The 13,191-nt window shown below is 33.6% G+C and overlaps 1 protein-coding gene across 2 annotated transcripts in view; it reads right to left on the bottom strand.

Moving 5' to 3' along the window:
• Positions 1-13,191, bottom strand: part of nAChRalpha4 (nicotinic acetylcholine receptor alpha4) — a 647,992-nt gene that overhangs the window by 159,681 nt on the left and 475,120 nt on the right. The window contains exon 3 of one of the 2 annotated variants that reach the window (XM_069812979.1): positions 11,759-11,939. The exons of the other annotated variant lie outside the window; for it this stretch is intronic. Within the exon in view, the coding sequence (XP_069669080.1) occupies positions 11,759-11,939 (181 nt within the window). The remainder of the gene's footprint in view (positions 1-11,758; positions 11,940-13,191) is intronic. 2 annotated transcript variants of the gene reach the window in all.

The following is a 13,191-nucleotide window of genomic DNA, read 5'->3' as shown; positions in this document are numbered from 1 at the left end:
CTTGACGCGCGTACTATTTATTTTATTTATTTGATATTTTCAATACCTTCTTATCAACGTTGCACCAGTAAAAAATATGTGTTTATTTGTACTTTCAATGCGGAATCTAACTATATATTTTTAAAATATTTTTTCATGGGCAAAGGCGTCTTAATGAAGAAAAATCTAAATTTCTCCATTTCCATAAAAAGTAAGAAAACTGTTTACATGGCAATATAAATTTTAATTTCTCAGCATCAAGATAAACCATGATTTAGATCATTGGGTGAAAGGGTTTCGGAGCAACAACAGTTTAAATTTGCTAATTTTATGAAAATACGATAAATTTAAACATTTTAAATTTAAATACTATGAAGTTCTGATGCCTCAAACTTTGCACAAAGCATTGTATCACAGTTGTCAACGGACAGAAAAAGTTTCATTGTTTTTAAAAATTGCAAGTTTTTATTTTCTCTATATTTCTGTCGATTTGAGATGAAATAGCCCATATGTGTATGTTTCCAGATTAGATTCTATAACCCCTTTTTAATTTTGTTTTGAGCTCTAACTGGTGGTCAGATGTAAAGCCACTACTATCGGCAGGATGATATGCTGCAGGCTGCATGACAAAGCCGGCTCTTTCTTATAACGAGTTAGCAATGAAGTGGTGGTAGTGGTGGTAGTAGTAGTAGTAGTAGTAGTAGTAGTAGTAGTAGTAGTAATAGTAGTAGTAGTAGTAGTAGTAGTAGCCGTAGGTGTAGCAGTATCAGTTGCAGTAGTAGCAGCAGAAATAGTAGCAGTAGCTTTAGTAGCAATATCAATTGCTGTAGTAGTAGTAGTAGCAGTGGGTAATATAGGAAGGGCTTAGGACTCAGGGCCCCTGAGTTGTCAGGCTACTCGTGTCCTGTGAGCAAATGGTACCAGGCTCTGTAAGGAGCTGAGACAGGATGGTCCACTGTCAGCTTCGGCTGATGAGTAAGAGTTTGGTGTTTCGGTCTCCTGAAGCTTATCATGCTACTCGTCTGCGAAACGGTACTTTCCTCTATCAACGGCTGAGGCAGGATGACCCACCTATCAGCGTAGGATTCACGAATGCCACCCCAGACCACTTATCGGACTTGGACAATCATCGCAGATATAGAGTGCACAATGGGCCAAAGTGTGCCTTAAGTGTACGGACCGTTCTCGCCAATCGAAGTATCAGTAGGAGTAACAATATCGGTAACAGCAGTAGAAGTAAAGGTAGTAGTAGCAGTAGCAGCAGACATAGTAGTAGCAGCAGTAGTAGTAACAATACTAGTATCAGTCGTAGTAGTGGTAGTAGTTGTAGTAGTATCAGTTGTAGCGGTAGTGGAAGTAGTGGTAGCAGTAGCTGCAGACTCAGTAATATCAATAGTAATAGCAGAAAAGTAGTAGCAGCAGTAGTAACAATACTAGTATCAGTCGTAGTAGTTATAGTAGTATCAGTTGTAGCGGTAGTGGAAGTAGTGGTAGCAGTAGCTGCAGACTCAGTAATAGCAATAGTAATAGCAGAAAAGTAGTAGCAGCAGTAGTAACAATACTAGTATCAGTCGTAGCAGTTATAGTAGTATCAGTTGTAGCGGTAGTGGAAGTAGTGGTAGCAGTAGCTGCAGACTCAGTAATATCAATAGTAATAGCAGAAAAGTAGTAGCAGCAGTAGTAACAATACTAGTATCAGTCGTAGTAGTTATAGTAGTATCAGTTGTAGCGGTAGTGGAAGTAGTGGTAGCAGTAGCTGCAGACTCAGTAATAGCAATAGTAATAGCAGAAAAGTAGTAGCAGCAGTAGTAACAATACTAGTATCAGTCGTAGTAGTTGTAGTAGTATCAGTTGTAGCGGTAGTGGAAGTAGTGGTAGCAGTAGCTGCAGACTCAGTAATGGCAATAGTAATAGCAGAAAAGTAGTAGTAGCAGCAGTAGTAACAATACTAGTATCAGTCGTAGTAGTTGTAGTATCAGTTGTAGTGGTAGTGGAAGTAGTGATAGCAGTAGCTGCAGACTCAGTAGTAGCAATAGTAAAGAGAAGTAGTAGCAGCAGTAGTAACATTACTAATATCAGTCGTAGTAGTGGTAGTAGTTGTAGTAGTATCAGTTGTAGCGGTAGTGGAAATAGTGGTTGCAGTAGCTGCAGATTCAGTAATAACAATAGTAATAGCAGAAAAGTAGTAGCAGCAGTAGTAACAATACTAGTATCAGTCGTAGTAGTTGTAGTAGTATCAGTTGTAGCGGTAGTGGAAGTAGTGGTAGCAGTAGCTGCAGACTCAGTAATAGCAATAGTAATAGTAGAAAAGTAGTAGCGGTACTAGCTATATTATTGAAGTAGTAGTATTAGTAGTAGTAGCAATGGTATTAGCGGTAGTAGTAGTAATAGTAGTAATGTTTTATTTCACGACACTTTTATAGGTCTCGCAAGCAGGGAATATCGACGGAAAGAATGCGAAGGAAACAATGCGAGACGGAAGAGCGGACGACAGGAAAGGTCACGTGATAGCTTGAATGATATTTAAGAATACAGTTGGAAGAGAAATGACATCGATAGAATCAGTCTTGCCTTGTGATATTACATTACTTTAGTTTGTTCCATTGCAAGTGAATGCGTATCTTGTATCGCCCGGTATTATTATTTCATTCGTAAACATATGTTGCGCGTTTAATTAGCTTCGAATTTTTTTCTTGCTACGTTCTTTAGCGATGTCCTCATTTGTTCATCTTCTTGGAAGAGACAGTACTTCCATCGGCCCGCATCTCACGCTCCCTCGGCGTGCCTACATACACACGTCAAAACAGACAGCAAAGCCACCATTGGTTTTCGGTAATCGTTCCTTGCGCGAGCTATAACTGCAAAGGTTATTCTGCGTCGAAATGGAACATGGACGATAAATGAGAGAAAAATATCGCCTGGGACTCTTTACTAGGAACAGATTTATTTTAAGTGCCGTAGATCAACGACACGGCTCCCACAGCTTTACTTCCCTCCCAAAGAAAGCACTGATTCGAATTTTGTTTCTCTCGACGGGGTTTGCGCTCGCAATAGAAAACTTCACCAGCACGATCTTTGTACACAATACAATCCTCTATAAATAGATGGGATATGAGCCTGGATTTGCAGCCTGTAAGATCAAGTATTCTCGAACTACTGTCACTTCTCCTCATTCCCACAAACCCTCGAAGAAATGTCCGGCTTTGACAGCCAGCATTACAACATACCTATCCTCCAACACTATCTTCGGTGATTGAGTAAGTTACTATTCTTCCGATTTGATTCAGGTTCGCTGGTACAGACGGACCAAGTGATATGGACCATACAAATGCTGAGTATCACCTTCTTCGTAAGAGAAGTAAAAATGTGAGCTCCGTACCTCAGACTTACGACGTGTAAAAGAATCACGAATGAGAAGGTTCGAGGTAAATTTCGTTCACGTCAAAATGTAACATTGCTGGCGATCATTCGCCCCTACTATTACATTATACAGAGTGAAATTTAAATAATTCATTTTGATTGTCAAACCCTGACCTCCACGTTGGAAACCAAAGATTCATAAAGTCGCAGGTTCAAATTCCGCCTTGTAACAAAGTAATAAGAAAATATCATAAAATCACACGTTTGAATCCCGGTAACAACGCGATTTGGTCATTATAACCGATGACTAATGGTAGCACAGACGTGAGGCTGAACAAACTGTTTCGTTAGCTATACTTTATTCAATAATGTCTGATAGGAGATGTAAACTTTGACTGCGGAAAAGGGAAGTATAATACTATTGAACCAATGGCAGAGGTCTCATTCCACGCTTATCTTGAAGTTGTAAGGTCTGGAAAGGTCTACTCCTACCCAAGTTCAAGACTAGCGTGAATGAGACTTCTGCCATTGGTCCAATGAAATTATACTTTCCTCCTCCTCTGCCGGCAATGTTTACATCTCCTGTCAGTCATTATGGAACGAAGTATAGTTGTGCTTACTTATGCATAGCTTTCCTCCCAGTAGCTTAACTTAAGGCCCATTCACAATGAAAATTAAACATAACCGTAACATAAACACAGAAGTTTGCGCCCAGACTACCAAATAGGATCATTCACAATGATTCACATAAGCATTGACGTAAACATTACCGTAAGACGTTAACATGAAAGTTTGCAAACTCCAAACTTTCATGCTTATGCTTACGTGATTTGCAAACAGAACACAATCGTGGAGCGCTGAAGTATACGACAGAACATGAGGAAATGGCGTCGTTGTTATGTTTCCATGGTTACCAAGTATGTTTGCTGTTATGTTTATGTTCCCATCGTGAATGATGGTATGACTTCTTGATTTTACTGTAACGTTAAGTTAACGCTTACGTTATGTTTAATTTTCATTGTGAATGAGCCTTTAGTTACTTCTTTACTTATTATACTTCCTTTCAGAATCCATTTAATAGAAGCCTATGATTTTGGGGTCCACTTACCCAATTCAATAAGCTTTGTGTAACTTGTGACGAGGTTGTAAGAGACAATCGTAGGGGAGAGTTGGGTAGTCTCTGACATCGGATAATATCGGACAGTGAGTTTCTTTCATCTACCGCCAGATGACAGTACCTGAATGACATGGTTACGTTTCTGTGATGTCGCATACAGAAACGTAACCATGTTATTCAGGTACTACCATCTGGTAGTAGATGAAAGAAACGCACTGTCCGATATTACCCGATGTCCGATACTACCCAACTCTCCCCTATCTCTTACTGAATACTCCTCTAATTTGTTAGTTGATCGGACAAATCTTCATTACTACAATGAGAAAACGACACTTGACTCCTGACTATTATATGCAGCATAATTGCCATGTGAAAACCTGAGTTTTTGCATTATTCACCACATTATTATGTATCTGCTTTCATTAGGAAGCTATATTATCCATGTATCAGTTGAAGGAGATTTAATGTCGATTAAAAACAGAAGTAAAGATTCAAGTAACGAGTTTAATTAAAATTCTATTATATTATTTTATAGAAAGAGTGGAGAATATTTTAAAATTACTAAATTAAAACCTATCACTGTGTTGTAAAAATCGGGCTTCTAAACTTGAGGTTTTCTAATTTGAGAATAACGGACATCCGAATTTTTCAGCTTTTTCTTTTCTGATATGGAATATGTGAATCTTGATTGTGGAAACGTTTTAATATTATGATATGTCAAATAAAAGAATTTTCCGAAAGTTTTATAATTGAATGTTTGTTGATCAGGAAAAGAATTAACGAAACTGGTATAACTTTATGTATATTTGAAACCATATTCTCCTGAAATTGGAACGTGTAATACTTTCAAAAACACTGCGCACACTTCATAATTATATTAACACAAAAGTTTTGTATCAGTTTTAACTAGTATACGAAGGAAATTCTTGCTTTGTAGCTTGTCGATTAAATTCGCTTTGAAATTTGAATTAATGTCTGATTTCTGCTGTAGAACTAGCAAACTGAAAACATGATAAATGTTTAACAATTGTGCCAACATGCCACACGACAACAACACAAGGAGCGCGAGTCCTGGGTCGCAGCGCAAGCAACACAAACAGCCACAACTGCACTGGTCTAACATTTGAGCGGGGCGGCCATGGGATACGAATCCAAAATCTAACAGTTACTAAAACAATCAGATCACTGTTAGTGTTGGGTTGGTCCCATCGGGTAAGCAAAGCTACATCTACTATTGCGTGATTTATAGTTACACCGTTGCCTACGTGATACACAAGACTGCACAACGACTTTCTTTTTTGTTTCAGAGATAAAAAATGAAGTAATACCTAATTCGCCATTCCATGTCGCTTTCTGAACGTCTTGCTTGTTTCACTTATTTTAAATATTGTTCTACAATTCGTAAAAATTACAGAAACATAATATTATATGTACGTAAATAATATATATAATATTTTTGTTTAAAACTTAACTTTTAATTTAATAGATGTCTGGTTACAGCATGCTAAATACTACTTAATGTAAAATGGAAGCGATAGGTTATGTTAAATTATTATTTAAATATTGTAAAAGTAATTTTCGTATAACATCTGTCCTTTTGGGCCTATCATTTGACTTAGTTCCAATTTTTCGACGTCATATTGTTTAATGTCACGTGGAATAATAAACATCACGAGACGTCTGACGTCAACTTTGAAACTACTGTCGCTATGCCAGTTTTTATTTTCAAAACTGTCACTATATATAGGTCTATATATTACGTAGGCAATGGTTTTTATTCATATTAATGCAGTCATAAGGACATTGTAGTAGGTTTTATCATGGCCGCCACCGCCATCGCTAAAACATAGATACATCGCCAACACCAGACCTCCCTGATCCTCCATGGAAAAGGTATAAAATTCTCGTATTCAAAAACCATGTCCAATTTTACGAAAAACAGGTAAAAACATCCAAGTTTGTCTCAAACACTATGTTTGTAAAAAATGAGAAAAAATCTTCAAAATACGCAAAAACTATATGAAAAAATTATTCATGTGCAAAAAGGTATTACAAAATAGTTACTGCATCAAAAATAAAAACAGCAGGATAAAAATCAGCGTATTAAAAATTGTACGCATAAAAATTTATATGAAAAAATATCAGTACAAAAAAAACCAACACAATTTAAAACAGCATCCCTTACTAAAATCTACACTAAATTTCTCAGGAAACTAATATGTTCTAAAAGTGACGATGCATTGTAATATATTTACATAAAAATAGTAGTAATCCATATAAGCATGTTCGATAAACTTGACAACGGAAAAAATATACAATATTCTTCTAAAAGCATTTATTGAAGGACAATCGTCTTTCTGAAAGTTCTAAAACCTCTAAAATAACTTGAAAGAAAATAGTGATGAGTTGAACGTTCCCACACACCTTCCAAGACAAATGAGTTAGCCATGGCGAAGTCAAGCACCACAAAAATAAATAAATATTTACAACATTATTAAAATTAAATGTTACCTGATAGATAATGTCTTCAGGTGTAAAAAAATCATATATTAAATAATTTAGTACTTGTACTTGTAATATTTTTAAACTTATTTTGAAAGACTTGTTAATTTATATTTGATTATCGCTTTGTTTCATATAAACAATATTTTTCACTCGATATCTCGTCTTTGAGATTTCAAGCATTAACCTTCTGTAGAATTTGATAGGTACATATTTACCGTAATGCACAGTTATGAATACCACCTGTTTTGAAAATAAACATTTAGAATTTGTCTGTAGATTGTTATGTCTATTAAATTGTATGTATTAGAATAATGACCGTATTATAATATTGAAACATTTCAGAATACTATTAAATCCGTTTACAACAGTTTAATATTTTCCTAAATTTAAACAGTAGATATTTTGTCGCTCTTATTACGCTAACATATTTTTCATATTATAAAGTATACATCTACGATACTACTTATATACTAGAGACTACATCTCGACTGAAACTTCTCTACGAGTTGACTGGTTTATAATAGAGATACACTCACGTTCAGATTGAAATTAGATTCCGGTCTACTGTAGAGTAACCTATTTTCTCCTGCTTATTTTCATATTATCAGGTTTGGCGTAATTCCAAACTTGATGACATGAATATATGCAGGAAACTAAAGCTGAAGTTGTCTGGAAAATGACATTGACACATCGTGAGCATATATGTATGTGTAAATCAGTCTGAAAATAAGTACAGTACTATTGGAAACTTACCAGTCATACCAAAAAGAAGTAACAAATTGGGTCAGTCGTTGAGTGAACTTGTACTATTCACAGATCTTAAATTAGAATGATGTGCACTGCCTATTCTAGTACCAAGTTTTAAAATACTTACTTTTAATAGCGTAATACGACTTTGTGATTATAATGGATCCTATTATCTAAGCGAGTACAAGTCGTTTGCTGTTTACAAATCAGAATGAAGAGACTATTATATTTACAAAACAGAATGAAGAAATTATTGTCTTTTACGTGTGTTTATTTATTTGGAGGTAAATTATACGATAGCACGTTAGTAGATTATTTACATTGTTAATAAAACTTTAACCATATTCACTGTATCTCTGTGCAAAACAATAAAATTAGCATGCAATAATTAATTCAACTGTATGAAAGTTAATAGTTGTGTAAGAATGAAAAATAAATTGATAGAAAATAACATGTGTGTATGCGATAACTTGACTGAATAATACATTTCATTTACGATTATTTGTGTAACATATTCTTGTGTGCAATAAATAGTCATTAGAATTAGTGTTATATTTTGTTAAATATTTCCGAATTAAATCTCAGACAAATTTGGTTTTGATAATTTAATCATATAATTATTATTGTTAAAATATTTTTAAAGTTTTGACGGAAATACGTTCGACCTTTCGGTTTGCCATCGCATACCGATACGAAGAATCTTCACTCTTCATTAAGAACAATGCAATTATTTATTTATTTTTTAATATTTCGTAATCAGAGTAGCCTACACTTAAATATTAGGTTTAAATTAGAAACAAAGCCAATTATTTTGTGTTATCTCACTTAAAAGGCTTTACTGAACAGTTAACGTTATAAATTTACTTTAGTGTTTTATTACATAGCTTTTAGCTTATATTAAATTGTTACACCATATAATCTCTTAGATATAATGAACATATTTATTATCACAGAACATAAAGTATAAAAGTTAAATGGCCAGTTTGTCCAAGTAATGTTTAATTTTGCTTGACGAATGTTAAATTAACAGTCTGTTTATTTTTAACGCTTTGTTAATGTGTTTTCCATTTGTTCAATATAATTTTGTTTAAGATAACCAACACTTATCTATAACGTCTGTTAGCACTATTTTAACTACTCAACAGCAGTTGGTAATGATTCTACACATGTAAGACAATTTTTGATTGGCTAAAATTAATCTTTAAATTCTATATTATAGAGTGAGTCATGAAACTTGCATAAAATGACAACCTGTTATAGTAGACCACGCTCCATAAACAAACAGTTGACAAATGAAAGTTGTAGGTGACGTGCTGAATAATAATTACAAAGTAAGGTTATATTTCCTCATTGCTATTATGGATAAGAAATACGAAAGAAATAAAATAACACTGATGTATTTAAACGGTCCAAAGTATTTTTTAAATGTTATATTACCAGTCATATGCTAAACATTCCCTACAGAGAGACACAACATATTAATTTCGCAACTTCTGTTCGTACAGCTGTGGAGACATCGGCCATATTTAACTGTTAAACGAGTTAACTGCCCGAAATTCTACATTTAAAATTAACAAGCTGTTTACAATCTGTTAAACTAAACTGATGTTGAAAATATACAATTTTATTAATTAACAAACTCTTTAGAGTTTAACAGTCGTTAAATTTTCTAACAATACTTGGAAAAACCGGCCAAAATAGTTATAAAAGGAAACAAAGTTTGCATTATTATAAAAATCCAAGAAAATGCATCAGTTTCGTCATTTATTCTTAATAAATTGCCGCTAGATTTTTTTTTTCATATTGAGACATTAAGATTATTTCGTAGCCTATCTGTATAGGCTACGTAGTAGTAAATTTCGTTAAACGAAATATTATGCATTTTACTGAAATATAGTGATATGTTATTCTTCCCTGAGTATTAATAGCAAATGTAACAGATTCCACATAATTACATGAGCAGATCTACAGACTATATTTAATTGGCTAAAAACGATAGCGTGTTGCACAGCACTTACAAATCAAAATAGGAAGCTGTTAGGAGACATCTTGATTTGTCTTCTTATCCCAAGACGTAATTTATGTATAACAAACAGCTTTTTTAATTATTCTGCTATAAGTTCTAATGTAATAACAGGGAATACACGGTCTTTGTTGATTCATGGATGAATGCATGAAGAAATCAAGGCAATAAACTTGATATTTAATTAATATGAAATATTATAGAATTAATGAGTAAGAAGTCTATGAGAGGTGTTAGAAATTATAAGAAAATCCTTATGTTACATCACTATTTAAAAAAATACGCAAATTAAACGAGAAAACACTGTACATTTAAACTTTCGACAAACTCGTTGCTTGCAGAAATAAAACGAGCTTTGCTGCAATCATTATTAACAGCATTTTATTGTGCAATTTCTTACATATTTATCACAACATACGTTCTTACAAATTTGTCTCGTGCCATTGAAAAATTATATTTTTTTAATGAAGGTGAAAATATTTTTTTGGTCCCTATTAATTACAAAAAGTAGATATATTAATTCCAAGTTTTGAATTTCATATTGCATAAATATTAAAATTTAAGGTGAATTTAATGATTTTATACAGCAATTAGTTATTAAAACTGAATTTAAAAGACAAAATATAATTATATAACAATTAAATAAATTTCACAGGAACAAAGATTAACCACGACTCTATTAGTTTTTGAAACGTAATTATGTGATTTAGTAAACGTATTGTTACGTCGCATTATTTTTCGTGTAATTTTATAGACTGGAAGAAATTAAAAAATAGTAAATATTTCATGAAGGTTTTTATAATTGAGACATTTAATATTTCCTGAAATAGCAAAGTGCGAAATAATTAGAATATTGTACAAGCAGAAAGAAGTATGTGGAATTTTTTAACACCTTACTAGTAAATGTTTATAAAAAAGCACGAAAAAGAATAAATTATTAATTATTTTATAAGTGTAGTTAATTATAGTAGATATGTTGTTGTTAATAAGAAATTTGAAAATTACTGCATTAAAAAGGCAACACAGTAAGACATTTACCTGTACCAAATTCTTGTGGTCAACAATAGCTAATGTGAAGCAGGCTAAATAACGAAAACAAACCATGCAACAGGCAGATATTGTGTATTCTTTCCATGCATATACTAAAAGCATGGCAAGAAGATGGATAAAGGTTTATACTAAGGTTTTATATTGCTCTTCAAACGACCAGGCTTTCACACTTATTACAATTATATTCTGTTTTACTTCAACGAATACATTTTTATATTTAATTAATGCATGTTTGTCTCAAGGTTTTCATTTTAGAAGTTTTTAAATCCCTGAGCGGCATATATTTAAAACAATTTCTATTTTATAGATTATTAACAAGTGTTAAATTGAGGCTTTTCCATTTGGTGCTAACGCCAGGCAGCGTAATGAACTTAAAGGACGATTAATTTCGGCCAATTTTATACCTTTCCCACGTGTAACAATAAGAACGTAAACCAGGGAGTTGAATCAACATTTCTGTTTCTAAGTTTCTCATAAACGAACATAGTGTTGGTAACTTTAAGAAAAAAAGAATTTTCCCTTCACTTACTACTCAAATGTGTGAGAAAGAATTTTAGGTTTTCACTCTGAATACAACGAAATGAGACAAAAACAACTTTGCGTGTTTAAAATATTATATAATTAAATGCATTTAATTATGAAAATCGTTGTTTTAAACAACATGTCATAGCTCAAAATAATTCATTGCATTCACATAATTAAATAAGTTATCAATGTTCAAGTTACTTATTGAAAATACATTTACATTTTCTGAGAAAAAATCATTACAATCTTGAATACTTACGCTTGAAACTGCAACAAATTTATTTAAAATATGAAATAAAGTGCTAGATTAATTAAGAAACGTGGGGAAATTCTTTTATTCTAGGTTACCAACACTGGCAACGAACAAACAGGCGAATGTGGTGGGGAGGATGCTTTTCTTTGTAATTTGTTGGAATCTTTTCTTGCCATTCAGAAAATTTTTTGATCGTCACCTTAAACCCGTCATAGGTCCAACTTCCTAACTTCAAAACGCACGTCTGTACGTCGTATGGGAAAAATTCGACATCTATTGCGCACGAGGATTTATACACGGCCGGCGGTTGCCACACCACGAGGCCTGTGTAGTACACGGTAGCCTTCGTTTTTATCGTCACTTCGTAGCTGCCGTCGGCGCTGTAAGCAATAATACCATCAGCCACCATCACATCAGCATCATTCGTCTAACACGAGGAGGGACCGAAGAATGCCGGAGATGTACGAAGTGCTGGCGCCTGGTGGAAAAAGTGCGGGTTAAGGGGAAAAAGCAAACACAATATTAGTTTAGTTGAAGAAAAGTTAGGTGAAACGAAATAACCAAGTCGTTTTGCAACTGTTCAGTGTCCAGTGATAAGATTCAATTCATACAGTTATAAAGAGAACTGGTATTCCCCTGCAAATAATTTGAATTACGGTATAATTCTTGTACCATCAGCGTCACTATCATCAGTATCATGGACGTCTAACTGGAAGACATGATTCCATATGTGTGATTGACATAGCTTAAGTCCATTGTTTAAGACAAGACAATTCGAATGGAACAAGATAAGTGATACAGTAAGCTAAAATAGTACATTATGCAACGAGCCTATAATGGTAGTAATTAAGACGCGAGTATGTTTATGAAACGAGCGCAAGCGAGTTTCATAATTTTCATACGAGCGTCTTAATTACAATTATAAGCAAGTTTCATACGAATTTTTATGCTCGACCATATTTCTAACTTGAAATTATTCATAAGTATTCATGTTATTCTTATCTGACTGCGGAGCGGAACTGATCTTGTGCAATATCTCGTAAATTGTGAGATGTGCGCAGACACGAAAGTATTGATTTTTTCCGAGAAACAAATGTCACTGACCTTGATATAATCTAGAGAGTAAAATAAACATTAATCTTGATATCACCTTGAAATTGATTTGGACACTGAAAAACGAGATAACAAATTGAATTTATTTGAATATTATTTACAATTAACGCTAATTATTATAGTAACAGAACATAAGCTTCTGCGACAGTATTGGATTTCCAGCCTCCGTGACGTTTCGCTAGTTGTCTTTCGATTGCATATCCGAGAATAATCGATACTTGCGTTTTCATATTGCTAGAATGGTATTTTCTGATTGGTGGAACACCTGAACTTTAATGAATAGGTGTACTTTAATGAGGTCCATTATAGGGCTGCTACCAGGTGTATAATTACTACAGTTCGGCATGGTCGAGCATAAATTAATATAATTATAGTATTGGTGAAACATCTCCTAGTAGTCAATAATGACAATTTTAATCCTATTTCATTTTACTTTTCAATAAATAAAGACTACTCAGAGTCTATTAGCTGATAACTGGGTAAAATTTGATAAATGAGCATTGGAGAAGCGCAAGAATT

This window comes from Periplaneta americana, chromosome 16 (assembly GCF_040183065.1).
Source record: "Periplaneta americana isolate PAMFEO1 chromosome 16, P.americana_PAMFEO1_priV1, whole genome shotgun sequence".
Taxonomy (NCBI): domain Eukaryota; kingdom Metazoa; phylum Arthropoda; class Insecta; order Blattodea; family Blattidae; genus Periplaneta; species Periplaneta americana.
Note: the sequence above shows the minus strand (reverse complement) of the source record. Positions and strands in the feature narration are given on the sequence as shown.